Source organism: Olea europaea, chromosome 9, assembly GCF_002742605.1.
Source record: "Olea europaea var. sylvestris chromosome 9, O_europaea_v1, whole genome shotgun sequence".
Lineage (NCBI taxonomy): Eukaryota > Viridiplantae > Streptophyta > Magnoliopsida > Lamiales > Oleaceae > Olea > Olea europaea.
This window is the reverse complement of record NC_036245.1, coordinates 512,479-538,655: the sequence shown is the minus strand read 5'-3', so window position 1 is coordinate 538,655 and position 26,177 is coordinate 512,479. Positions and strand designations below refer to the sequence as shown.

General features: G+C 35.4%; 2 protein-coding genes across 2 annotated transcripts in view; one reads left to right on the top strand and one right to left on the bottom strand.

The window, feature by feature from the left end:
• Positions 1 to 5,701: 5,701 nt before the first annotated feature.
• LOC111400090 lies at positions 5,702 to 6,061 on the top strand. Its single transcript, XM_023027538.1, has one exon. The coding sequence runs from the start codon at positions 5,702 to 5,704 to the stop codon at positions 6,059 to 6,061; it is 360 nt and encodes a 119-aa protein (XP_022883306.1).
• Positions 6,062 to 24,478: 18,417 nt separating this feature from the next.
• LOC111400089 (protein NRT1/ PTR FAMILY 5.5-like) overlaps positions 24,479 to 26,177 on the bottom strand; it is a 36,654-nt gene continuing 34,955 nt past the window's right edge. Inside the window, exon 5 of the mRNA XM_023027537.1 lies at positions 24,479 to 24,998. Coding sequence (XP_022883305.1) covers positions 24,479 to 24,998 — 520 coding nt within the window. The remainder of the gene's footprint in view (positions 24,999 to 26,177) is intronic.

Genomic DNA, 26,177 nt, shown 5'->3' with positions numbered 1-26,177 from the left:
TCGAAAAAATCTTTAAACGAAGATAAAATCTTTGTTGTTTAATTTACTCCAAACTTCGCGGACTATAATTGTCCACTTGTACACTTTCGATGGATTTTGGGGTGAAAATTATATAGTTTTATGAACAAAAGGGAGATGTGAGAGATGAAAATCTGATGGCCATAGTCTTTATGATATTCTGTAACTAGATTTAATGAGTATGAAACATGAAGTTGGCTTGGACTTGTGGTATAAATAGGCATGGTCTCATAGCGAAAATGGAATTACTAATCTTTCATGCATGCTAATTAAATTGATCCAGAAAATTGTGATAAGCCTTAACATGATGAAAGCCTAAATATGATGAATTTGGATTTGGTCAAGCATAATTACATTAGGAGTTAACTACTAAAATTTAGGTTAATTATAATTAAGATTTAAAATCCTACTTTAACTTCAATTGTCGTAGCCCTTTTAACCAAAGAGAACTAATTCCTTTAATGTTTCATTTAACCATAACATTCTTTGGTTGGCTCTAATTTGATTCGATTTTATCTAAATTAACTTTCTCAAGCCTAATACACACGATTCAATATGAACTAGCCAACGACCCAAGATTGATCTGGTGATTCTTATTCTTTCAAAAACTAAATATTTTATCCAAATAAATTATTACTGTCATAAACTTATTTTTAACTTAGACCATCAACATTTCAAACTCATCAAAAGGTGTCTAGCTTAAAATTCTTATCATTAAATAATATTGTTCTAAAAAATTTTGGGATGTTACGACTAACTCCCTCTGTTATGTCGTGATGGAACCTAAAAACATATCGGGATTTGGAAAAAAAATTATGCTTAATCCAAATTTGGTGACTCGGTATCGCTCTCTAAGCAAAATGGTAAATAAACAATGCTTTTCATCAGATTCCATTTGGTAAAATGTGAATACTCACCTGCAGAGAAACTATCTGACTTAATTTTGAGGACCAATTCATTTCAAGAAAGAAATCCAGCCTAATTTAAATCTATTGTTGTTCAAGGGACATCATGATTGAGTTATCAAGACGTAAACTATAATAGTATGTTTGGAACATGAAGGTTCAACAAATTTTTCTTTCATTATATTGTCAGTACTCTGTGTAATCCATCTTACTAGTCATGTTATGAAATTGGGTTTGGTAAATTGGACTAAATAGTTGTAGAGGATTAAATTAGAAAGGAACATGACAAATTTTTTAATTCTATTATTCGATCTTAACTAATTCAGTGTACCAAAAGATATGAATGAACACCACAAGTTTACGGAAATGCTTCTTGCTCAAGTTGGAACAAATGTGAAATAATTGATTGTTAATGTTCACAAGTCAAGATTTCTCGCTTTATTCTTTATGCGACATAACATGTCTTAGTGAGATTTAACTGTTACCGTTCAAAGTAGAAATGTTCGAAAGTGATTCATTTTCTTCATCATATACCACTAGCATTACGTTTGATAGATAAGAATGAATAGTATTAAAAAAGAAAAGCAGTAATTAAATTTTAATTCAGTATACCGTTTAGTTTCGTCTCTTACGTACATCCTTTTCCTTGAGTTGGTTGTTAACTTGTGTTGTCACCATTGGTGTGTTGCTTCTTGTGGGACCATTTTAAAAAGCCAATGTCCACCAACAGGAGTTGTGCATATCATTTCTGGTCCCACCCACTAGCTGGAGAATTTCTAAGGCAAGAATATCAGTATAACCATTTTGATTAGAATTTATGATAAATGACAAATTAAACCCCCTCTTCCTTTTTCAAAGAAGTATCTTTTTTGCAACTTGCATGTTCAAGCCACTTTATTACTTTATTCGAATTTTATGCACTCATACACACACGTGCATACGATAACTTTATTTTGACCATAATCTCGAAATTTTTATGACGATGACAATAAATTAGCGATGATTCTTTTTCGTTAAATAACTATCAAGACTCAATCTTTTCCTCCAATAAGTAGTCGATTTGCTCATAACGGATGCCTCTTGTGAAGGGTATATGCTTTCATATTTATATTACAACTATATTATGTAGAATTTGTCTTGAAAATTAATTTTTAAATATAGTGATGTGTTTACAAGCCCACAAGACAAAACTTTCACAAATAAATAGCAATGTAAAATGTAGAAGTTTTTGAAAAATGTAAAAATTTTGTCAACTATGTTATGAAACCTAATATATATTTTATGGAGACTTATAGTAAATGTCGATAAGGTAATTGAAACAACAAAAAATAATTCAAGAATTTGACCTTATGTTTATTAAATTTATAAAAAAATAATATCTACTTTATTATGTGTTTGTTAGTCTTTATTCCTTTTATCAGATTATGATACCTTGCTTCAAAATTATTCTAGTGGGCCATACATAAAAATACACTGGAACAAACTTTCTAGGAGCTTTAGATGCATATCAAAGAAAAAGGTGCAAAGAAGACAAGAATGTGAAAATACTCATACATATAACAAAAATAAAATTATAATATAATGTAAGTTTAAGTTTAGTACGCTAAATGATAATATATATTATCATTAGCGTACTCAAATTACATAATATAATAATTTAAATGAAATTTCATTATCGACAAATGTCAAATATGTATAGGTACGAAATATATCAAGTTAAAATATATTTTTGTGACAGCACCGGCATGACCTATACTTTCTACCAAGATGAAGTCTTATAGTTTTATCGCTTTTTCTTGAAAGCGAAAATGAAATCTATAAGAAGAGACCCCATGTGGGTCCAAGCGCTCCGCTAATGTATATAATATTCTTTGTTAGAAATTATAAATATGTAGAACTCTATGTTTAATTCCCAAGAAAAAAAAATGTGACCAAAAAAATTATTGGGCTACATTAAAATTACTGGACATTGGGCTGCTCATTAGGAATTGGGCCATAAGTTAAAAGGTTGACTTACTGGGCTGGCATCTGGACTCTGATCTCCTTGATCAGTTGCTTGGTGATTTTTCATTTTTATTATTTTTTTTCAGTTTGGTGAAGGATACGATGGATTCCTGGAATATATTTTTGGATTGTGATTATGTCATATCCTCCAAGCCCATTCTGGAGAGGGATTGGCCCTCGACTATTCATGTCTTCATAGTATTGATCATATCACCACCCAAAGGTCATCGATGGTACCTATTTAAGCCTAGGTACACCTACCTTTTTCATCCATTACTTAGTCATCTACTCGGAGCTTGGGGTCCTCGTCCACTCTTGAGACTCGACCCCAGGTCTTAAACTTTCAATTAAGAAACCGTTATAATTAGTGCCGAAGCCCCAATCAACTAAGCAATCTTTACATTCTTGAGTTTATAGTGTCGTGCATTTATTACCTTGATCTATTTTCTAACTTAAGTATTGGAATGACTACTGAAACAACTTTCCTTGCCTTTTTGCAGGTAATTCGAAGGCAATGTTCGTGGTCATCTTTCGTGCACGTTTGGATATCTCCATATACCATTTTTTGTAGCATCAATGTGGCTGTCTGTGTAAAGCACTATTAAAAATTATGGTCGATATATGATCCGGACATCATGCTTGGGGGTCTGTAAACCAAAAATCGGAGATAACATTTATACTCAAAATTCCCGTTAGTAGGTACTTTTTCTCTCATTGATCCGCAACACAATCAAGACCCTCTAGCACCAGCGATACCTCAGGTGGTCATGAAGTCAAAGGATTTCATGAACTCAAGCAACAAGTCGTAGCTTTAACTCAATTCTTGAGCTAACAAGCTATGACTGATTTCTTCCGCCCCACTTCAGCATATCACAAGTCACCTTCGGCATATCCTTTACCATCCCATGATATCCTATGCGATCTTCGGTGCACCTGTGCTTTTTCGGCTCAATTTATATCGCCCTTGATAGCTAGAAGAACCCCAACCTCATGTCATTAGGCACCTTCGCCCCTGGTCGATCTCAGAACTTGTATTTCCTTAAGGATACCTTGGCCCATTCATCAAGGCCCACCACAGGCTCCATCACCTTGATGTATGAGTGTTTTCCCAGATTATTTAAGAGAGAATCAAATGATGGAAAAAAGATTTAAGAACTTTACAAACTCGTAAGCTTTTCAAGAATAAAATTTTGTTTGTTTATTTATTTATTTATTTATTTTATCGGTAAATATAAACTTTCATTGATCAAATTGTTCATATACAAGTACACCAGGCATACTCGGGCAAACAAGAGTCAATATCACATACAATTACTCTTGGTATACTCGTGAGATATCAAAAAAAGTGAAGTGCATAAATAGTCAATGACCCAATGCTACAAACTCAAAATGGATCAAAACATCCGGATACGAAGAGAACATAACTTTATATACGTGTATCTTGATCCGTCCCATAATGCAATCCAAATTGGGTGAAAGCTCTTCAAAAATCTTCCTATTACGTGTTAACTAAAGGTAATAGACGGTACTTGCAAGTGCAATCCTCTTAGCCTTGCTTCGCTATGATGTCCCTCGAGCCTCTATTTTCATCCACTTAAGAGCGCTAGCAAGTGTTGACATAGATCTTTTAATGCTGAGCCATTTTTTAATATTCCCCCATATGGTCGATGTGAATTTTGTTTATTGTTGTATATACATGTGATGATGTGCAGTTGTAGACAGTTGGGGTGTAAATCTACTGTATTCTATAGATTGCCATATGGGGTGGGATGCAAGTTGAAAGAGTTATTGTGACATTGATGTTTATGACATTGAACCTCATAATTGGTCACCAATGATTCTATCTACAAATCAATATTGCTAACTAATACCGTTTATTTTGACTGTGGAAATGTTTTTTTAGAAATTCACCAAGGCATTAAAAATGCACTAGTAGTCTAAAGGTAGCATCAAACTTGTTCATATTTTTCTGAATTCATTAATGGAGACTTTGACCATTTTCTCTAAGTTCAAGTTCTTGTGTTTAATTCAAACGCCAAGATTTGTAAAAGTCTTTGTGAATTTATGTGAAACTCAAAAGATTTCCCAGAACATTATTCTCAGTAGTTCCATCTTTGAATAAGGGCTAAGATGAGAGTTTCTCTACCCCCACCCTCCGCCCTATCTTTTTCCTTGTAATTATGACACGCTGTACTATTTTTCTAAGGGACCCCTCCCTCCATTTCTTTCTTTTTGACCAGACAATTTTCTTGATTTTGTTTCATCTTTCTCTAAGCATGCATTTCTATTGTTCATACTTGTGTCACTGAAATTCTAAAGGCTAGTGTATACCTGTCTTTCTTGACTGACAGAGATGTAATAAAATATATCAATTATTGTGTCTAGTTTAACTTACCAAACATTACATATATGATATATATGTGTAGTTAAACGTCGGTGCTTTAGTTTATGCTAAACATCAGTGACGTGACAAATCAATTAATTGGTGAATAAGTTATGGCCCCATGAATTAAATAACTACATCAATTGATTGTTTAGTCCCCAAACAAATCTGAGTCTTTAAATGTTGTAATTGTTGAAGTGCAATCATTTTAGGGACTCCCATTCCAGTTTAACCTCTATTTGTTCTCCAGTCTTTTCTTCTTCTTTTGCTTATCAATTCACAATATATTCATCCTACAGCATCACCATCTCTCCCTCTTCTTCTATCTCTATCTCTGTCTCTATCTCTCGACAAATGCACCCGAACATACCGTGCCCTCCTTAGCGCAACGATGCCGAGGGTGAGATTCGTTCCTGCCAATGAGAAGCCACCGATCCACCACAAACATGGTGGTGGCACAAAAGTTGGCCGAAAAAAGAAAGTCGTTGTACTGTGGAGTTTCAGACCTGTAAAAAGCCTTAGATTTTCGCCAGTTAGATTCTTTCGTGGCATCGGAGCAAAGGTGGTGAGAGCTCTGCAGTTTGTGTCTACTAGAAAACGGTATTCGCGTAAAATTTCTTTGTCTAGTTTGGTAGGATCATGTTCATATGCTGAAAACCTTGATTCTCAGCGGGCCGAGGCTATAAAGGATTGCATCGAGTTCTTGAAATCCTCTTCATCTTTGCAAAGATCAGTTGCGAGTTCCTTCTAGGAAGTGTTCTATGGTGTGCGAGAAAAGGATGTATATGAAATAGAAAAAGAGGTTATGTACCAAGAAATCAAATGGTTTAGGTAAGAAATTCAACAAATTAAACATCTGTAAATGGTAATATATCATTGAAAGGTAACTTTCTATATACGGTCTGGGCATTCTTTACTAAAAAGGAAAAATCAATGAAAGGTTACCATTCTGTTACCTTTTGAGCTAAAAATCCCACCTTATAATCATGCAAAACATTTAGGATAATCTTTATCCCATGTAAACAGAAAAAAGTTTGCCAAATGACCTTATCTTCTACTGTAAAAATAATGATATATGATCAACTTAAAAACTGAAATCAGGAAAAAAAGGGGCATGCATATACAATACACATCTTACAACAGCAACACCATTGGGTCTCACTAGGAGCATCCTCCTCCTTCTTTCGCATATGACCATACCAGAATCTCAAGACAATGAATGGGAAAATGTTGCTGGCAATCAACCATGCTAGTACTTATCGAGTCGACTTTCATTGAGCGTGCCTTGAAACCAACTCGGATTTCCTCTGTTTTCACTCGGCTTGCCAACAATATACACACACAGCACACTGCCAAGGCATCCCAAGCCCTGTCCATGACTTGTAAAAGTAAGCATGAATTGGCTACATGGGAGAATAAAGTAGTTATTGAGAAAAGTCGGCGTACAGAATTCAAGAATCCCATCTGCAGCCCCGAGAAGAACATACTGTGTAAGTAGCCAGAAAATGCTCTTTGGAATTGTATCATTGGGGTTTTCCAGCAAATCGTGTTTTCTAACCACATTCAGTCTTCGAGACTCAACGCTTGCAGCACATGTAGCGGAAATCTCTCGATAAATCTTGATTCCGGGCTCAAAAAACAATTAAACGAACACCGGTTTACCTCGGCTTGACCCAAGATTTTCGCCTTCACTTTGGACTGCCCAAACTCTCTCAAACCCCCACAAAAGGAGAAGGGATGGTGGTGATAATAGGAAGGAGAAGAATAGACAACAATGATGGTAATCACTCCAACAGACCCTCCAAGTCGGTTGCCCCTCAACCCTCTCGGTCCTCTCTCTCTCACGACCCTCTCTTCCACACACACCCACTCACCACCATAGAGAAAACGGCTGGGAATATATAGATATATATAGCATAGGTTAGACACACAACTTGGGGCAAAAACTTGTGCAAAAGGGCTTCTTAAAACCTAAACTAATGGGCTACCAATTAATCCAATCCACAATCTACTAATTAAACAAATACCCCAAAGCCCAACACTAACCAAGACTTGGGCCATCCGAAAGTGTAGTTCGTCTCCGAGCCGAGCCAAGTCCACAGTGTCGATAAATAATTCGACAACTGTTTAAAATCATCGCCCAGATTATTGGGTATCAAAAAACCCAACAATCTCCACCTTGATACCCAATAATCTGCAACCAACCAAAACACACAGTTTATACTTGTACAATCAAGGTAATCCAATAAAATTGGAATCATAGACCTTACCTCGTGTTTCAAATCGAAACACATACCATACTTGCTCCATGTACTCACCAGGGCTAAGGTTAAGAACACCCAAGTAGAAACAAGTATTCACAATGAACAAACAATCATGCGATGAAGATATATAGGATAACACACACAGAGATCTTTTCAAAATCACGGTCACACAGAACTAGAAATTAACACCTAGTTAATCAAACCACGATTAACCACATATGCAACACATGCATAAATGACCATAAGAAAAGATCTCACCACACTTATCCTATCACATTCCATGTTGCTCACACCTCAAGAATACATATCTCCTTTCATCATCCATCATGCTCACTAAACAGGTCACTCAACTCATGTCTAACTGGTAAGTCACAATAGATCCTAAACTTTCGGGATAATTCTCTATCACACATCAGTTCTCCCAACCTACGTGGATAATGGGACTCCACCTTACAGAAGTGATAGAAGTGTCTCTCTCACACTCCACCTGATCAGGGTCTCTTTCACAGATAAAGGATTCTACGCATTTGATCACATTTCCACTCATGATCCAAATGTCACACTCCACATCCCCCGTGCATATCACCAATGCACATCTAGGCATCTATACTCCATCTTACCAAAAGACATCCAACTCACTGCTAATGCATCACAGACTTACTGTGGCAAAACAACACCTTTCGGTGATCACAAAGGTTACTCCAATCACCAAAGCTCCAAAAATCCACAAAGAAAAATCGAAGAAAGAGTCAATTACTTCACAACACTCACAAATGAGGCTCACAAAGATAAAGAAGGTAACCCTAACATGGCTGCCTTACATAATCTCACAAATCACACAGGCTCACAAAGATAAAGGAGAGAACGACTGCCCAACTTTCTTCTCACTACCACACTCTCACACCACTCACAGAGCAAATAGAGTACGCCACAAAAATTAACACACTATGCATGTAAACATATTACACAAAGTAATAAGTCACTCTAATTCATGCAATTACACACATCAAACATATTGAAAATGTAACATCAACATTGCAACAGAATTAAGTGACCACATACATGCAGAATGGATTACACACAGATGCAATGCAAGAACCAGGTTTATTCTCTCAATAAACCTCACTAGGATCACTACTCAACCCTCTCTATCCTTATCTTTCCTTTTATTATCATCCAAGGACAATCTCTTTCAATTATGCCCAAATTTTACCACAATTAAAACATATTTTATTTTTCGCACTTGCCTTAGACCTATACATGTCAAAAATACCAAATAATGACCACAAGCAAAGTACTGACACATAATTCACACAGAATAGTCAAGTAAATTTTCCTAAGGTCACATGCAATTCTATCGGTGTAGAAAAATTGGTGACAAATTCACATAGAATTTAAGGTAATTAGTTAATATGTAATTCCTAGGTCTAGCAACAAGCAATGATTATCCCCTTCACGGTAACCCCAAACCTAACGTCACATCACACAATGACTTCTAATGCGCAAAATAAATAATTAGCTTATACTTTAATTTTAACTGCAATAATAAAAGGCAAAAAATACGATACCGAGCGGACCACGTCTGAAGGTTCGTAAATATCGAGAGACATGAAATTCATCACTTCAGGACTATCACTATTCATCCTAAAGTCATCAGCAACTACAGCAACACGAAAACAACACCCGACACCCGAAAGTCCAAAGGCAAAATCCTCCCACTTTCACTGCATTGCTCAAAACTGAAATCCGACAACACCACAGGGTCCATCTTATCTCTAGCAGCATTCTGTCTGTTGAAAAATTCTCCTGATTATTCCTCACGCGTCGGCACGTGCTTCGTCGGAATACCCACGAGCCACCGGCCAGCCGGCCACGCACCCCCAACCTTTTTGAACCGTCTCCACCTACACAGTCTAATGGTGGTGTCTGTTTCTCCAAATGGAAACTGGTTTGGTTGGAAAACACCAAAACAGATCTGTCCAGTTTTGCAAAAATCTGCCCAGATTTCATCAAGTTTTCTGCCTGTTTTCCAGATCGATTTTTGGCCACTTCTAGCTTGATTTTAGCCCCCAAAAATCACATATTTAACAACAACACAAGCTCTGATACCATTTGTAGCGGAAATCCCTCGATAAATCTTGATTTCGGGCTCAAAAAATAATCAAACGAACACCGATTTACCTCAACTCGACCCAAGATTTTCGCCTTCAATTTAGACTGCCTAAACTCTCTCAAACCCCACAAAAAGAGAAGGGATGGTGGTGGTAATATGAAGGAAAAGAAGAGGCAACAATGGTGAGAATCACTCCAACAAACCCTCCAAGCCGGCTGCCCCTCAACCATCTCGGCCCTCTCTCTCTCTTACGACCCTCTCTTCCACACACACCCACTCACCACCATAGAGAAAACGGCTGGGAATATATATGGATATATATATAGCACAGGTTAGACACAAAACTTGGGTCAAAAACTTTTGCAAAAGGGCTTCTTAAAACCTAAACTAATGGGCTACCAATTAATTCAACCCACAATCTACTAATTCAACAAATACCCCAAAGCCCAACACTAACCAAGACTTGGGCCATCCAAAAGTGTAGTTCGTCTTCGAGCCAAGCCAAGTCCATGGTGTCGATAAATAATCCGACAGTTATTTTAAATCATCGCCCGGATTATTGGGTATCAAAAGACCTAACAGTAGTAATACAACGTAGCACTCCAAGCATTGTTGACACTAAAATGCCTAGTACAGGAACATAGAATCGAGCATTTGGTCCGCAATTGACAAACCTGAGGTATAGTTTGGGAAAATATTGTCTTCCTTGTGCATAAAAACAGAAAAGGACTGTAATGGGTAATGTTAGGCTTCCTACCTTGTGGTTCATATTCTTTGCTTTTTCAATAAAGTATGTATGTGACAATGAAGATAATAAACCCCCCAAAAATAAAGGCCATTTCCATGGGAATCATGTAGACTATGTATTGAACATCAATTCTGCTACACGCACAGGGTAGAAAACAGGGTTAAATCCAGGCTGATGTAGCACTTCAAAAAACTGTAAAAAAAAAAAAAAAAAGGAAAGAAAACCTAAACTAAAGCTAAAGAAAAATGCAGCATTTCTCCCCTAAATCTCTCAAAGAAAAACGCAGCCTCTCTCTCCCAAATCTCTCTACACCCACAACTTACATTTTCCCCAATATTGAAATTCAGAGTCAGTACTCTGTTGGTGCCTTACCACCTCCGGCAACACTGCTATCGAAGGTGATCGTCGTCGCTCAAGCAACAATTTCTTCAACTTTTTTGGCACTGGACGATTCATATTCTCCGGCCACACTTCAACCAAAGGTTTTGCCTCTGCTTTGGCCGAGCTATGGTTTCACCGCCTCTCGCTTCACCTCTAGCCACATCGTTGTAGTCATAGTTTTATATAGACGAAAAGAAACAGTGGTGCTGTGCAATCTCTCGCTTTTTTTGTTTTTCTATTACTTTAAGGCCTAAATGTTTTCCATTATTTTTTTTTTTTCAAGTTGTATGTACTTTTTCTGTAATTTATGGAAACCCTGTGTTAAACGTTTGTTAAAATATTCTTTTTTTGTTGTTCGTGGTTTAGTTTAGTTTACCAAATTGTTCGTCAGAATTATTATTCTAATTTCTTTAGTTCGTCGATTTCGAACCTGCAGAGCGTAAAAGCGTGAGAAGGCTGTGATTTTGCAGTGATATAATTCATAAAAATTGGATCTATAGTGTGTTTTACCAAGTAAATGAATGGATGGAAGGGAAGGGAAGGAAAGGAAAGGGATGCAATCGTTCTTTTGTTCGAATTATAAACACCAAAAAATTTCCAACAATCATTTTTAAATACCAGAAAGATCCCTCAATTCCCTTGCTTTTATCTTTCGTCGCCTATGGATACAAGCTTGTGAATGTATAGTGTTAATCGTCTGGGTTTGTATGTTTTGGTTTGTTTGTTGCGAGAAAACTTGTGCCTGTATGCTTTGGTTTGTTGCCTATATTCTTGATTTATGTTTTATGTTGTCTTCATTGATATCAATATCATCACCATTCAACTCCACCAATCCAATTTTTCTATGGACATTAATCACGCAGATGGACCGGTAAAAACTGATCCATGAGTACAGTGGTGTGCATTTGCAATCAATTCATAGGAATGAAGAATAGTTCCTAGCAGTTAGTGAAGACCTGTAAAGCTAACGTACAAAAAATTGAAATTAAATTACTTTTATTGCTCCAATTGTTGAACAAAATCCTAACAATTTCACCATACTATCTCTCCCCTTTTCCCCTTTATAATTACAATTTCACCATCACATTCTCCCCTTTCCCCTTTATAATTATAGCAGGAGGAAGAAGTTTTCATTACAGGAAAAAATGGCTACTAGCCGGAATCCTTAAAATCAGGAAATAGTTGCCATTCCCTCTCTTTAAAATATTACAACTAAAATTTCACACACCTAAAATTTCCAAGATCTACGCAAACTATAACAGTGAAGGCTACCTAACATCATGATTTACCTAAACTATAAGAAGAAAATCAGTTGGTTCGTCGCTCCTTCAAAAAAATCGAGAAAGAAGAAGAGTGAAATCAAAATGCTAATCGGGCACCCACAATGTAAATTGATTTTACATATGCACACGTCTTCGGTAGGGATTAATCGTCGTCGATGATATTTAACATCGTTGGAGAGTGAATAGTTAGTAGACGATTTCGCATTTGGGGCTTCTGTTTTGTAAAAAAGGGACTTTGCTTACAGTAAAATCGGTGGGAAAATGGAGGATGTAATGGAGTAAAAGTGTGGTCCATGCTTGCTTCTCTCTATAACTAAGTGGGCTGACAACTGCCACGTGTAAAATTTCAAATCCCTATTTTTCAGCCTGGATTTCAACATGTTCAAAGAGCTTTATTGATTGAACATTTCTAACTTCTGTTAATGTACAAAGTTTCCATCTGTTCTGTTTTTGTTGCTCAACAGTCTGGTCGGGCAATATTATTGTAGCCTTCTTGGAGCAACTGTATTTTGGGAAATTACATTACATATAAAAAAATGATTTCATGTTTTTATAAATAATTTAAAATATTACGCAAGAGTGAAATGCATAGTGCCACATTAGAAATTGTTAATTTCATTATTTTGTTCCTCTGGAAAGCTTTAGATTGGGTAGTCTAACATGGTATCAGAGAACACAATATCCTACGTTAGAGTCTAGTAACCTCCCATTTATGAACAACGTGCACGTCTCAAATATTTGATATAAGATAAAATATAAAATAAATAAAATTTCCCTACTCCAATTGTTAAACATTTAGTAGAGGTTGTTCAATTTAATCTAGCGAATAAGATTCGACAGGAATATGAAAGAATCAAAAGCCTGCTTCAAGATCACGCCATTGTGCATATAGTTTAAGGGCCTCAAATTAATCATAGTCGAATTAGATTTATCTAGGGGAATGCACACATTTCTTGACATTTTTAAAAGTAACAAACGCCCATGTTCATGTGCAAACATGTGTTCTCAATAGAGAGAGAGAGAGAGAGAGAGAGAGAGAGAGAGAGAGAGAGAGAGAGAGAGTAGGTGGCAGTACATCTACTGCAGCAGAATACTCCATAGTACTGATTCACATCCACAGGCTGTTGCTCGAAAAACTTGGAGACAGAGGCTACCAACATCCTAAATAGAATTGTCAATGGGCTCCTAGACAGCCTATTACACGTATAATGACACGAACCACTCAAGAATATTACCATAGCCACTACCATGCAAATTGTTGGAATTCTAAATCGAAGTGACCAAGACTTTACGTATGGAAGTCCCAGAACTGCCGTAGTAGTGAAAATGAATGTAGCAACAATACCACCAATCATAGTCAGTACTGAAAGTCCGTTTTATGTCATCCCTTTCTATTGCATCCAAAAATTGCTCAGCAACGAAAGTCCCCGAGAAAATTGTATGACCAAAAATCCTGTTGGGGAATACACCGATTATGTACATATTATATTCACAAAAAATATGTGATTTATGTTCATGAAATCGAAACAAGGTTTCAACTTACCGAAAGAGGATTTGAGAAGAAAAACATAAAAGTTATCGAATCTGAATGCATGGATATGGATTCGTTCCTTTCGATTTTTGAACGAAAACAAATTATTCTTTTGATCGAACCTTGCAACATAAACATGTAAAAAATGTTAATCATTTACCAAAATCAAAATATAATTAAAAGAAATCAGAAAACTTTAGGAAGAAAGATGCAAGTGATGAATTTTTAGTCGAGGCAAGTGTTTGACACTTGGTCCTTAAGATGAATTTGCCCCGCATCGGTGCTAACGATTTTTCGACAATCATCTCTCAAGATACAACGACCATGTCAAGCCATAGAAGCACTCCAAATAGCTTCGACCAACGAATTCGAACGGAATTCTCTCTCTACCATAACAATGATTTTGATGCAAAGGATAATCACTTCTACAAAGTGTTTTGTGTAACTTAACATGAAATGAATAATATGGAATTATGGAATGAATTGAAATTTATTGGAATGACAAATACACATCCAAGGGGTCTTATGTATAGAAGATGAAGGGTTATGGGTGAATGGAGACACCCCAAATCCAGCATTTTTCATGGAAAGTTGCAACACTTCATTTCGAAAAGTTGCAGCACTTCATTTCAAACCTGCATCCTTTCGAAAAGTTGCAATACTTCGTTCTTCCAACTTTGGACCGTAATTTCTCATTCATCCGAAATTGGTTTCGAGATTCCAAATATATCACGACGATCTACTCGACAAGTAGAATAAGTTGGTCAATTTACTTTTATAATTTGACTATCGAATAAAGTCCGAACATTCGACCGAAGTTGACACGAAGTCACAGCTTTTCATTTTCCCAATTTTAAACTTAACCAATTTTCGGTTAATTTTTGAACAAATTCCAACAATCCCCCACATGAATGGAAATTCGAGTATGCAAATGTAATGCTATGATGTGATGCAAGGGGAGAGAGAGAGAGCGGAAAGCCACTGCATCGGGGATAATAGCTTCTGACCTTGAACCTCCCGTAGTGAAATACCATCGGACCTACTCGGCTAATTGGTGAACGTGATGTCTTGAACCATTCAGTCTTTAGTGTAAGTCAAGACAACGATACTCACACAATATCTTCCCTAAACCGTTCATGGTTCTCATGACTTGGTTTATTTTGACCCTAAACCCTTCTTGATTCTGCGAGTGTTTAAAGAATTCAAGCCTTGAATAATTCTCATTGAAGCGGCCCCACTTCACACTCACATAGGTGACATCCTATAAGAGTATCTGCCCTACTCCACTTGACTTAATCAAAATATAGGAATCATTAAAATATTATCTTAACCTCTTGTAACTCTGCAAAAAGCACTTTAATATCATAGGAATGAGTCAGGAAACTATTTTCCTTAGTGTTTCATGGAATCCTTATAACTTAATTGTACCGTTGAACTAAGATCTTGGGATCTCCAGTCAACAAGGTAGGGTTATCATTACAAGGACTTTAACGTAGTAGGCTTTACCTCATTCCCTTCGATATACAGTATTCTTGATCTCTCTTTGTAAATCTCTTTAAAGGTACCATGAGTTTACACCATTGAGATCAACTGCTTAATGGTATTATGTCTATGACTTATACGTCTAGACCTACCATTACATGTGACTTAGTATCTTATCAAATATAGCTAGCCAACGATTGATTTATTTGATAGATACAAATTGTCACCACCAAGAAATCCTCTCATGAAGCTATATGCCTTATTAGCTTTATCAATTTCCAAACACGGTTGAAGGATTTCTATCAAAAACTACACTAGTCAATCATTTTTACTAGAGGATTTCAGAATCATGGGTACTCAATATCATCATTGAAACATTACCATGCATTTGAACTTTATGAATATTTTTCATATATTCCAATTGTTCTTGCATGTCTAAACAACTACCATATTCGGCTTTACAACCCATTTCATCTACCTTAAACTTAGTGTATATCATCCTTATAATTAGTATAAGGGTTTTCTATCTTTCCACCTTCATAGATATATTTCTATGATTATAACATAGAAGCAAATGTAACTGTTAAACTGAGTTGCCCCCATAATTCCTCAATTAGGAATACAAATACAATCTAGTAATATTGCATCCACAAGTTTTGAACTTTTCACTCAAGTTCACGAGTATTAAGTTTAACCCTCACATTCTTGGGTTATATTTGAACTTAGAGTTCATTAACTCTTTCATAGTTCAATTCATTTATCTATTAGATAATATCTGTATCGAGTGCTTCGTGAAAGTCTATGTACTTTCAAAGTAGTGGTCGTCAACTTGCATATAACGTACTTCAATCTAATTAATTTTAATCATCCAAATTAAATCAAGGCCATTATATGGACCAACAATCCTTTCAAAACATATACCAACTTAATTGGTTTCATAATTGAAGTTAAATTCAACATTGAAGATGGCTAAGCATCTTAATTCATAAGAATTGCAACTTCTCCAAACATATGTACCTTATCACATTTGTGACATTTCACATGATAGTTTCATTTCAACCATCGGTTGAAAAGTTGTGTTCTCAAAAGACACAATCCTATAAGAGGACACACCTCTTGAATTAATCTCTATAAAGAGACACACCCATTGGAAATTAATCATACCAAAAGTCATGATTCTCCATACGAAAAAACACATCTTTCCATGCAAAATTTTCTACAATTTCAAATAATTAAGTAGCTTAATTCTCATTACTAAATAATGATATCCACTTAAATCATCTCACTTAATTTTATGAAATTAATTAAGGCTATCATCATAGTCAAAGTTAGTATAATTTCAAAAAGATATGAAATTTTAACCAACTAATTTACCATACCATTATCATATTCCAATCAAAGGAATCGTCATGAAAGTTCATATACTTTCATCAAATAATTGGCATCCTTATAAGTTAGGAATATTCCTTATTTCCATCCATTCATTATTGGACTCGAGTTGTTTTTAACAATATCCAATTCATCATGACCAATGTAAAGGAATAGCAACATCTATTTCAAACATTTATACATCCATTGTATAAGTTTATTCCATTTATAGGAATGTTTACTTCCATATCATAAGAGATGTTGCAATCTCACATAGAAGAAAATGGTCACTCACAAGTTCCCAAGATGGACATTATACAAAAACATCATATTCCTTTTTTTTCAGCCGGCCCAAATAAAATGCCAAATCCAATAACTAAACTAATCCCAACCCAACAATCCATTTATCCAAATCCAAATCCAATTCAAATACCTAAATTCCCAAATCCAAATCCAATTCAAACACCGAGTCTTTGTCGTCTCCCGTCTCCGACTTTCACGAATCACGACTGTCACTCCACGTCTCCACCGTCAAGCGTCCAGTCACCGTAACTCTCCTCTCCATAGTGACACAATCCGATGAGTCCACCACGAATCTACCTTGGCCCTTCTTCTGGCTTCTGCTTCTACTTCTGCCGCTGGCTTCGCTACTCCGCCTGCTCACCAACCTCGCCTCAGACGCCTGACCTAGAAGAGGTTGCAAGAATGGTTGAAATGTAATGTTCTTTCTCTTTACTGTTTGAGAATTCTTGATTATTGTCGTTTTTTGCATTAATGAACTGACACGGGCATAACGTGTTTTTGCTGCAACCTGCAGTTATTGGATTATTGTGGTCCTTGTCTGTCTGTGGTAGTACTGGAATCACCTCTATCAAGTAAGTTTTTCAGCTGTTCAATTCCCTTTTCCCGTGTTCTCCGTTATTGGTATAGACTATAAAGTATTTGAATTCTGTCTGTTAAGGCTTCAAATGTTTAAGAGTAAGGTTTTCAATTTTGTAAATTGTACAGTTCTGTTTTCCAATGCAAATACATTTGGTGTGATTGTGCATTTGTACTTAACGTTGTCAAATTGTGAAGGAGTGACAAGTTTTAATGAGGCGTGACTAGTGTAAAATTGTGAAGCACTGGTGTAAAATATATGGTTTTTAGAACTTGTATAGTGTTGATTGCAGTTTCCATTGGGTCATTGACTAGAGGAAGGATTGAGAAATATAATGAGCCATGAAGGAACTATAGTTGCATAATTTTGCTTCTAATAGAGAGTGGATTTGTTTTCAGCTGAGAATTACAAGAGGGAATTCTGTACTATGAAGTTTTTTAGTCGGTGTACTGATTTCATCACTTTGTTGTCCACACTTGTTATCATATATGTAAACTAAACTGATGTTCTATAAAGAAACTGAGTTGCCTGTGTTCTTTTGATTAATCTGTTAGCAATGTGGGTTTTTTTTATAATGTCCATTTATTTCATTCATGTTATAGAATTTGTGAAATTCAACCTCATAATCATACTCTATTTCTGTTAATTTTTTCAACTTATTTGTGTATTAGACTATCAGTTTAGAGTTTAGTTCATCATCTCGCTATTACAATTTTTTCCACGTCTTGCGCTATAATTTTCCTTGATTATTTCTTTCATTTTAATCCATCATATACTTGTTATTTCCTTACATGTTTCTTTTTGCTATGCTAGAGTATCGTTGACACAATCCAAAAATTAAGATCAGCTTACCACCAGTTCAGAAAACGAGATCATTCTCAAGGGTGTAAGAAAAATTGCATTATTTCAGAGTTAAGCAGTGGATATTAACAAGTACTTCAAAAATGACAATGTGAGTGCGTTAAATGAGGATGAAGTAGAGATTCAGTCTGCCCATGTTAATGAAGTAGATGATAAGGATGAAGAAGTGAGTCAACCTACCGATGTTAACGAAGTGGATGATAAGGAAGAAGAAGTGATGAAGCCCGCCTCTAATAATGAAGAAGATGATAAGGAAGAAGATGGTTGCTTTTCTCTAAATTTGGATGATCCCGGGAATTGGAAAATTATTGATCAAAGAACAAGGGATTACTTAGTTGAAAGGGTCTAAAAAGAGTTGATGACATCTCGTTTTCGAAAGACTATACAAATAGACATTTCAATTTTTCACAATATAAGCGATTAATACCAAATGGGAAAACAGTTGATAGAAGATGGCTAGTATTCAGTGTCTATGGACAGGATCTTCTGCTTTTGTTGCAGATTATTTAAAACACCAATAAATGTGACCAAAGATGTTCAATAGGTAATGATGGATTCAAAGATTAGCATAATTTGCATCGGTCTATTAAAAGTCATGAAGGAAATGAGAAGCATTTACGTTGCATGACTAGTTGGATTGAATTGGAAAATAGGTTTCGATCAAAAACTACAATTAATAAAAGCATTAAATTGTTGATTGATGCTGAAAGAGAACATTCGAGACATGTATTAACAAGGATAATCGCTATTGTTAAAAGACTTGCGAAAAATACATCGCCATTTCGAGGAGATGATGAGAGGCTACATGTTGAGAACAATGGCCTATTTTTACAAATGGTCGAAATGGTTAGTGAATTTGATCCAGTAATGCAAGACCAATTTCGGCGGGCTAAAACAAGAGAGATTCAATATACGTATCTTGGCAAAAAAATTCAAAATGAGTTGATACAGTTGTTGGCTAATCAGGTGAGAAGTTCAATTGTCAAGAAAGTTAAAGATGCAAAATATTAGCAATTATACTTGATTGTACTCCAGATCTAAGTCAAGAGAAGCGAATGTCTTTAATTGTACGATTTGTAGATAATTCAGCAAACTTACCTACAGTTCAAGAACATTGGCTAGAATTTTTGAAGGTAGATAACACAACAGGACTTGGACTTGCAACCGAGTTTCAAAAGGCTTTGATAAAAATTGATCTCGATATTAATGACATTAGAGGGTAAGAGTATGACAACGGATCTAACATGAGCGGGAAGCACAAAGGTGTGCAAAGAAGAGTCCATGAAATGAATCCCCGAGCTTTCTATACTCCATGTGGCGCTCATAATCTAAATCTAGCATTATGTGATATGGTGAACTGTTGTTCCAAAGCTGTATCCTTCTTCGGAGTAATACAATGCATCTACACATTGTTTTTCTCTTCTACCAAGCGATGGAAAATTTTCAAAGATAATGTACAAGGGTTGACAGTGAAGTCATTGTCACAAACACGTTGGGAAAGTCATGTTGAAAGTGTGAAACCTATAATGGAGCAAACTGCACAAATAATAGATGCATTACTTGATTTGGCTGAAAGTAATGAAGATCCAAAAGTGAAGAGTGAAGCAGAGTCATTAGCAACACATGAACTTCAAAATTTTGAGTTTTTGTTTGGCATGATAAACTGGGACAGATTGTTGCATGCTGTCAATATTGTGAGTAAATTTCTTCAAATCGAATCCATGGATATTGATCGTGCTATCGACCTCTTACAATGACTTGTTTCATTTCTTGAAGAATACAGAGAAATTGGATTTGCTATTGCCAAAGATGAAGCGACAAAAAAGACAAGCGAAATGGAAATTGAAGCTGTATTTACAGAAAAATGCATAATTCGAAGAAAAATAATTTGATGAAAGCGGTAGTGATGAGGTAAAGCAACCAGCAGAAGAATTTTTTAGAGTTGAGTACTTTATTTTTATAATTAATCAAGCTCTATCTTCTCTGAGGACCCGATTTGAACAATTCAAATAATATGATGACACATTTAGATTTTTGTTTAGTTTGAAGAGGTTAAGGGGTGCAACTTTTTCAAGTTTGTTGAACTCTTGTTTGAATCTTGAGAAATATCTTCAACATAATGAGCGTTCGGACATTAATGGGGATGATTTATGTTCGGAGTTACAAGTCTTGAGGTATTATATACAAAGTGAAACAACAAGAGCAATTGAAATGCTACAGTATTTGAAGACATTGGATGTTTGTTTTCCAAATGCTTATATTGCTTACCAAATTTTGTTAACCATACCGGTTATAGTTGCATCCGCAGAAAGAAATTTCTCGAAATTAAAGTTGATCAACACCTATCACTGATCAACTATTTCGCAAGAAAGATTAAATAGGTTGGCTTTGTTTTCAATAGAAAAAAAAATTGTTGAGCAGCTAAGTTATTCAGATTTGATTAATATTTTTGCCTCTAAAACAGCAAGACGAATGGTATTTAACTAATTGTTTGAAATTTTTGATTTGATGGTTTATAATATAAATCGTTTCTATGATATATTTCGTTGTTGTTTTAATGTTAGTTTTTTAAGTTAGCAATGAGTCGCATAATGCACCTTTGAATTTTGTCGATGAGGGGCATACTTTTAATCGTTCGCCTCAGGGCCCATTAGACACAGGACCGGCTCTGCCAGGATGTTTGCCAAAATTGGTGGAGTTGACATAGTTAACATGCCCATTCCCTGGAAACAAAATCATATGTGTGAGACAAATAAAGCCTTAATATTGAGGAGGAGGAAGAAGAAACTAAGACCATTTCTCAATAAATTTAATTCGGCTACAGCCTTCATGAATCCCAGTATTAAACGTGCCCTTTCTGTCTATTTTAGTTATGAAATAGAAAATGTAGAAGAGACACTAACATATATGATGAATATATGAATTGCAATAGCTTCGAAAACGCGTAATTCGTTGACATTCTGCAGTTCCCGAAACGATGAAGAACAAGTCTTAACACCGTTTGATAATTCTCCGCAACACAAGTGCATGTTGACTTTGTGGTTGGTAGAACTGTATTAGCATTCAGCCTCCTTGACATATGATATCGTATTCGGTGACAGATGATGCAAAATACACCAAGTGAGATCACAGGTATGTATTGTTGCTATTGAGTCTCTTTTAACCTGGGATTTTACCATGATGGAAATTTGGGCTCTTAATCAACATTTCTGTTCAAAATAAAGAAATAAAATATGTCACCAAATATATTTCAACAATTTCTTAATCATATACAAATATACCATCAAATAACATCCAATATTTAGCAAACATGCCGCAAAACATCCAATATGAAACAGAGCATAAACACCAAATTACATACTCAAAGAACAAATAAAAAACTAAGAAAAACTATAATAATATAATGGATTCTAGAAATTCTAAAAAATAGCATAATTCATTCTTCTAAAAACACCACAACAATCAACAATGTCGATTTTCTTTTTCTTTTTTTTTTTTTCTTTTTTCCATTTTTTTTTTTCATTTTTCGTTCCATATTTTCCTTTGCATTCCATGGGTCACTGAGTCAAGTGAATAATTCCCACACAAAAAAAAAAAAAAAAAAAAAAAAAAAAACTTATAAAAATTGATGAATTCAATTTCAGATTCATGTACTCATGATTCTAACATAAGAATCAAGAACTATCATGTACCCAATAAATTCTCAATTCACAGTTCTTAATTTTATTTATTTATTTATTTTATTTGCTAAACGTGCGATTCTGGGAAGTTCGGTTTCGATTAAAATGCCTACCTTGAACACAGTTCATTGAAGGACTCAAATTTGCGACAGTGCAAAAGCTTAGGGCCTGTTTGATGTAGAATAAATTTTGCGAAATGATATTAGAGAATGTGTGATTAAAAAGTAGGAAAAAATAATGGATCAATGTATAATTGAAAATAAATCTCGAAAAAAAAAATTGAAAAATATATACCAATTAGGTGCTTAATATTGCATTATGGAGTAAATTAACATATGCAGTACTCTACAGCTTGAATATTGCCATGTGCAAAAGTTAGTGCCACGCTGCCGCGCAAATCCAGTATGAAACTTCCCGACAAACAAAATGACTTGTATCCTCATCTTATGATAATGGAAACCTTAAAGTCATACTACCATTGAAGTCAACTGTTGTAATTTCGTCGGGGTGCCCATTTGGGGTTGACTTTACAAACATGCACCTTTCTACCATTTTTGCATACAGAATTCAGATTCCTACGTTAGAAAAAGTGGTCTTCCTTTAACGCGCATGAAAAAACATATATGAAAAATAAATCACTTTTCCTTCTATATATTCCATATTATTGACCTTGAAACCCAACGAGTACAAGTGACCAACAGATCTTGACTCCACTCCCGTCCATGTGTTAAGCTCCGACTCATTTGGATAAGCATTGATGCATGTGGTTTCTTTCTCCGATGATGGAGACAGTCATGGATGCTCTGTTGCTCAAGTCAATCGACAGTTGAATATGTTATGGGTGTGGAAAATTCTTTGATAAGTTCTTCTATCAGCGGATATACTTGCAATGTATGTCGTGCATAAAATGATGACTAATCGTTAAAATTTCGCATGTGGAACTATGGGTTCCAAGTAATAAAGAGTGAGTAAAATAACGTTTTCTCTAGTTTTAATAAAGTAAAACAATTTATTACTTGTTAGTTTTATATCTAATTATCCAAAAATTAAACTATGATAAGAACTCGATTAAGAGACAAGCACCAGAACTTCAATTAGATAAATGATTGAACTATTAAGTATGTATAACAATCATCCAAGATAAACAAGTATCTAATTTCAAATTCTCAAAATTGATATGTAAGCATTATGATAAAGGGTTCATCTTCATCAAGTAACTTAAAATTTAGTCAAGCACCATGAAATTACAAAAATACATGGTTGAATAATGAGACATCACCTAGAGTGCAATTGTAGAAATAAAAAGAGGAAAACTCTTCATGCCTTAAATCACTTCAATTCTTCTAATAAAATCTCATTTGCGTATTCTTCTTCTTCATCCAAAATTCAAGACGCAATCTTTGCGTAAGAATGAACATTTTTATATCTACCCTCTTGCTCTCTCTAAAACTTGATAACCGAAATCAGGCTTCTAAAGTAAGTTAAAAACGAGTCTCGCCCCGTTTGGCCCTCATTAAATTACATTCCATTACATTCTATTTTCCTCTCTTCTATTTTCAACCACAAATCTTCCATAAAATAATATCACAGGTAAATCGAAAACTTTTCTTTTTTTTTCAACCACTCATTTTTAAAAAAAAAAATACTATTCCACCCATTTTTATTTCTAGAAAATGGGGGCCAAACGGGGGCTCAATTGCATTTCATAATGAGGTTGAGTTGAAAAAGAAGAAAAAACTTTTTTGTCAGGCTAAAAGTCATTGTGACCACATGGCTATGCTTAGTTGAAAAGCTTAATCTTTAGACAATAGGTAGTTCACCGCAGTTCAAAAACTTGAAGAGCTCACATTTACAAAAAATGGTGCGAGTTTGATTTGCAAATGAAAGCAAGTGTTGAATGTATCCACTTCTCAGTTCCCATGACAATGTTTTAGCTACTCACTATGTTCCTTCTACTTGTGGCATTTGATGGAATTTTCCAATGCAGTGCAGTGCAGTGATTTTTTTCATCGATCAATATATGTACTTTCTACATATATTGTAGGTAAAATCAATGAAAGGGGTGAAAAACTAAATTGGTTGCACCACAGTCCACACCCTTTAACAGAAGTCGACTCGATAAATATTACTGTACTGCATCAATTTAGTAATTTTTGGCAGCAAATTTCTATAGCTACAAGGAATCAAAATTGCAAGAACTTGGACACCTGATCGAGTTTGATGAAACTGATGAGCTCTTTGAGGATAACACTAAATGTTGTTGCTGGTGTGTTTAAATGTTTCTCAAGATTAAATTTTTCAAACAGCGCAAGGGATATCGACTCCAACTAATGTTTATGTATGATCTATTTAGAGTCGAGATTATCAAGTATGTTGCATATAATGTTCAGAACGGTCTTTCTACAAGATCCACAATTTTTATGACTTCATCTCGTACCATTGAAAATCAGACAGGAAAGAATGCACAAGAGTAGCTAATCAATCGATACATTTTGGATTTTATTCGACATTATTTTTTGATAACAAACATACATTCTTGATTATTCTCTATGCAATATGAAAATCTCCCCAACATATCTAACAACAATAGCAGCAACAACGATTAGCATCATCATCATCATCATCAAAGGGCTCATCTGCTTTAGCAAACTTGGAAACTTCAAGTTTTTGCAATTCTGATTCGTTATAGCGATAGAAAATTGCTACCACAATAAAAATTACTAGATTTATAGCACTCAACCACGCTAGTGTCCAGTAATACTTATCAAGTCGACTTCTGTTTATGTTGTGGTGGAACCAATTCCGATTTTGTCCTCCCCTCTCGCTGATTTTACCCACAATGTACACAGATAATGCACTACTCAAAATCCCAACACCAAATACGCCGCTAATGAAGGAGGGCAAGTATTTTTTTGTGGAAATTGGAGATTGATCTTTGAAGAATGTCACTGCACTACTGTAGAAAATTCCATCAAGTGCAGCAAGTAGAAGGAACTGAGGGAGTAGCCAAAACACAGTCATGGGGACTGGACCGGGACTATCTAGTGAACCATGCTCTTGAACAACATCGAGCCTTTGGTTCTCCACTATTGCAGCACTAATGCAACACAGTATCGCGAATATCATAGATAACAAGACCCCAATTGCTGGAGCGAACTTTCTTGATCCTGATTCATCTAAGGAGTTAGCGAATTTCACGTAGAATTTATTGCACATGGATTTCACTTCGTGATAGAACCATAGAAGAAGTGTGGATGGGACCTCTACGCCTTTGACTGTAGGGCTCAGATGATTTATTTGCTCTATAAAGTAAGTGAATCCAATGGATGACACAATACCGCAAAAGATGAAAGTCGACCACACTGGAATCATACGAATTATAGTTTTTGTCTCCTCGACTTCTGTCACTGTGCAAAGTTTCCATCTATTGTTTTGTTGTTTGGATTTCACTTCGTGATAGAACCATAGAAGAAGTGTGGATGGGACCTCTACGCCTTTGACTGTAGGGCTCAGATGATTTATTTGCTCTATAAAGTAAGTGAATCCAATGGATGACACAATACCGCAAAAGATGAAAGTCGACCACACTGGAATCATACGAATTATAGTTTTTGTCTCCTCGACTTCTGTCACTGTGCAAAGTTTCCATCTATTGTTTTGTTGTTCCTGTAAGGACTTTTAATTAAAGATGGGCTTGTATGTGTGAATAATTGTGTGTTAAATTATAGGCTATCGAATTCGGTTGAGCCCGATTAAAGTGATCTAATAAGGTTTCGGTTTTGGGCTTTAATGTATCCAATTAAAGTATGGGTTTACATATGTGTAGAGACCGGGCCCAAGTCCTAATTTTATGATGGGCCGAATTAGGTCAAAGGGCATCCTCATATAAATAGGTTATGGTCCCCAGATCACACGCAACGAAACGAATTATTCATTCTCTACTGCATCACATCACAGAGAGGAAAAGGAGACTGCGTGTAGATTTGGAAGATCATACCGCGAAATCCATATTGCATTAACCATGTCAGATTCAGGTATGCTTCCGCTTTAATTATTATATTTCTTGATGATTTAACATGAAAGATCCGATATTTTAAAGTATTAAATTATCCAACAAGTGGTATCAGAGCCTGTTCATGTTGAATCATTGAGAATCAAAGATTTTAATTTGGTTCTTACAATATATTTTGAAATTTTCAGATTTAACAATTTTTGGTTATATGTTTTGTTAAATTTAAAAATTTTTGCGGTATAATTCTTGTTATTTTCGAAATTT

Bases quoted from the DNA above. Each gene is read 5' to 3' on its own strand.
- LOC111400090 (XM_023027538.1), top strand. From the start codon at position 5,702: ATGCCGAGGGTGAGATTCGTTCCTGCCAATGAGAAGCCACCGATCCAC.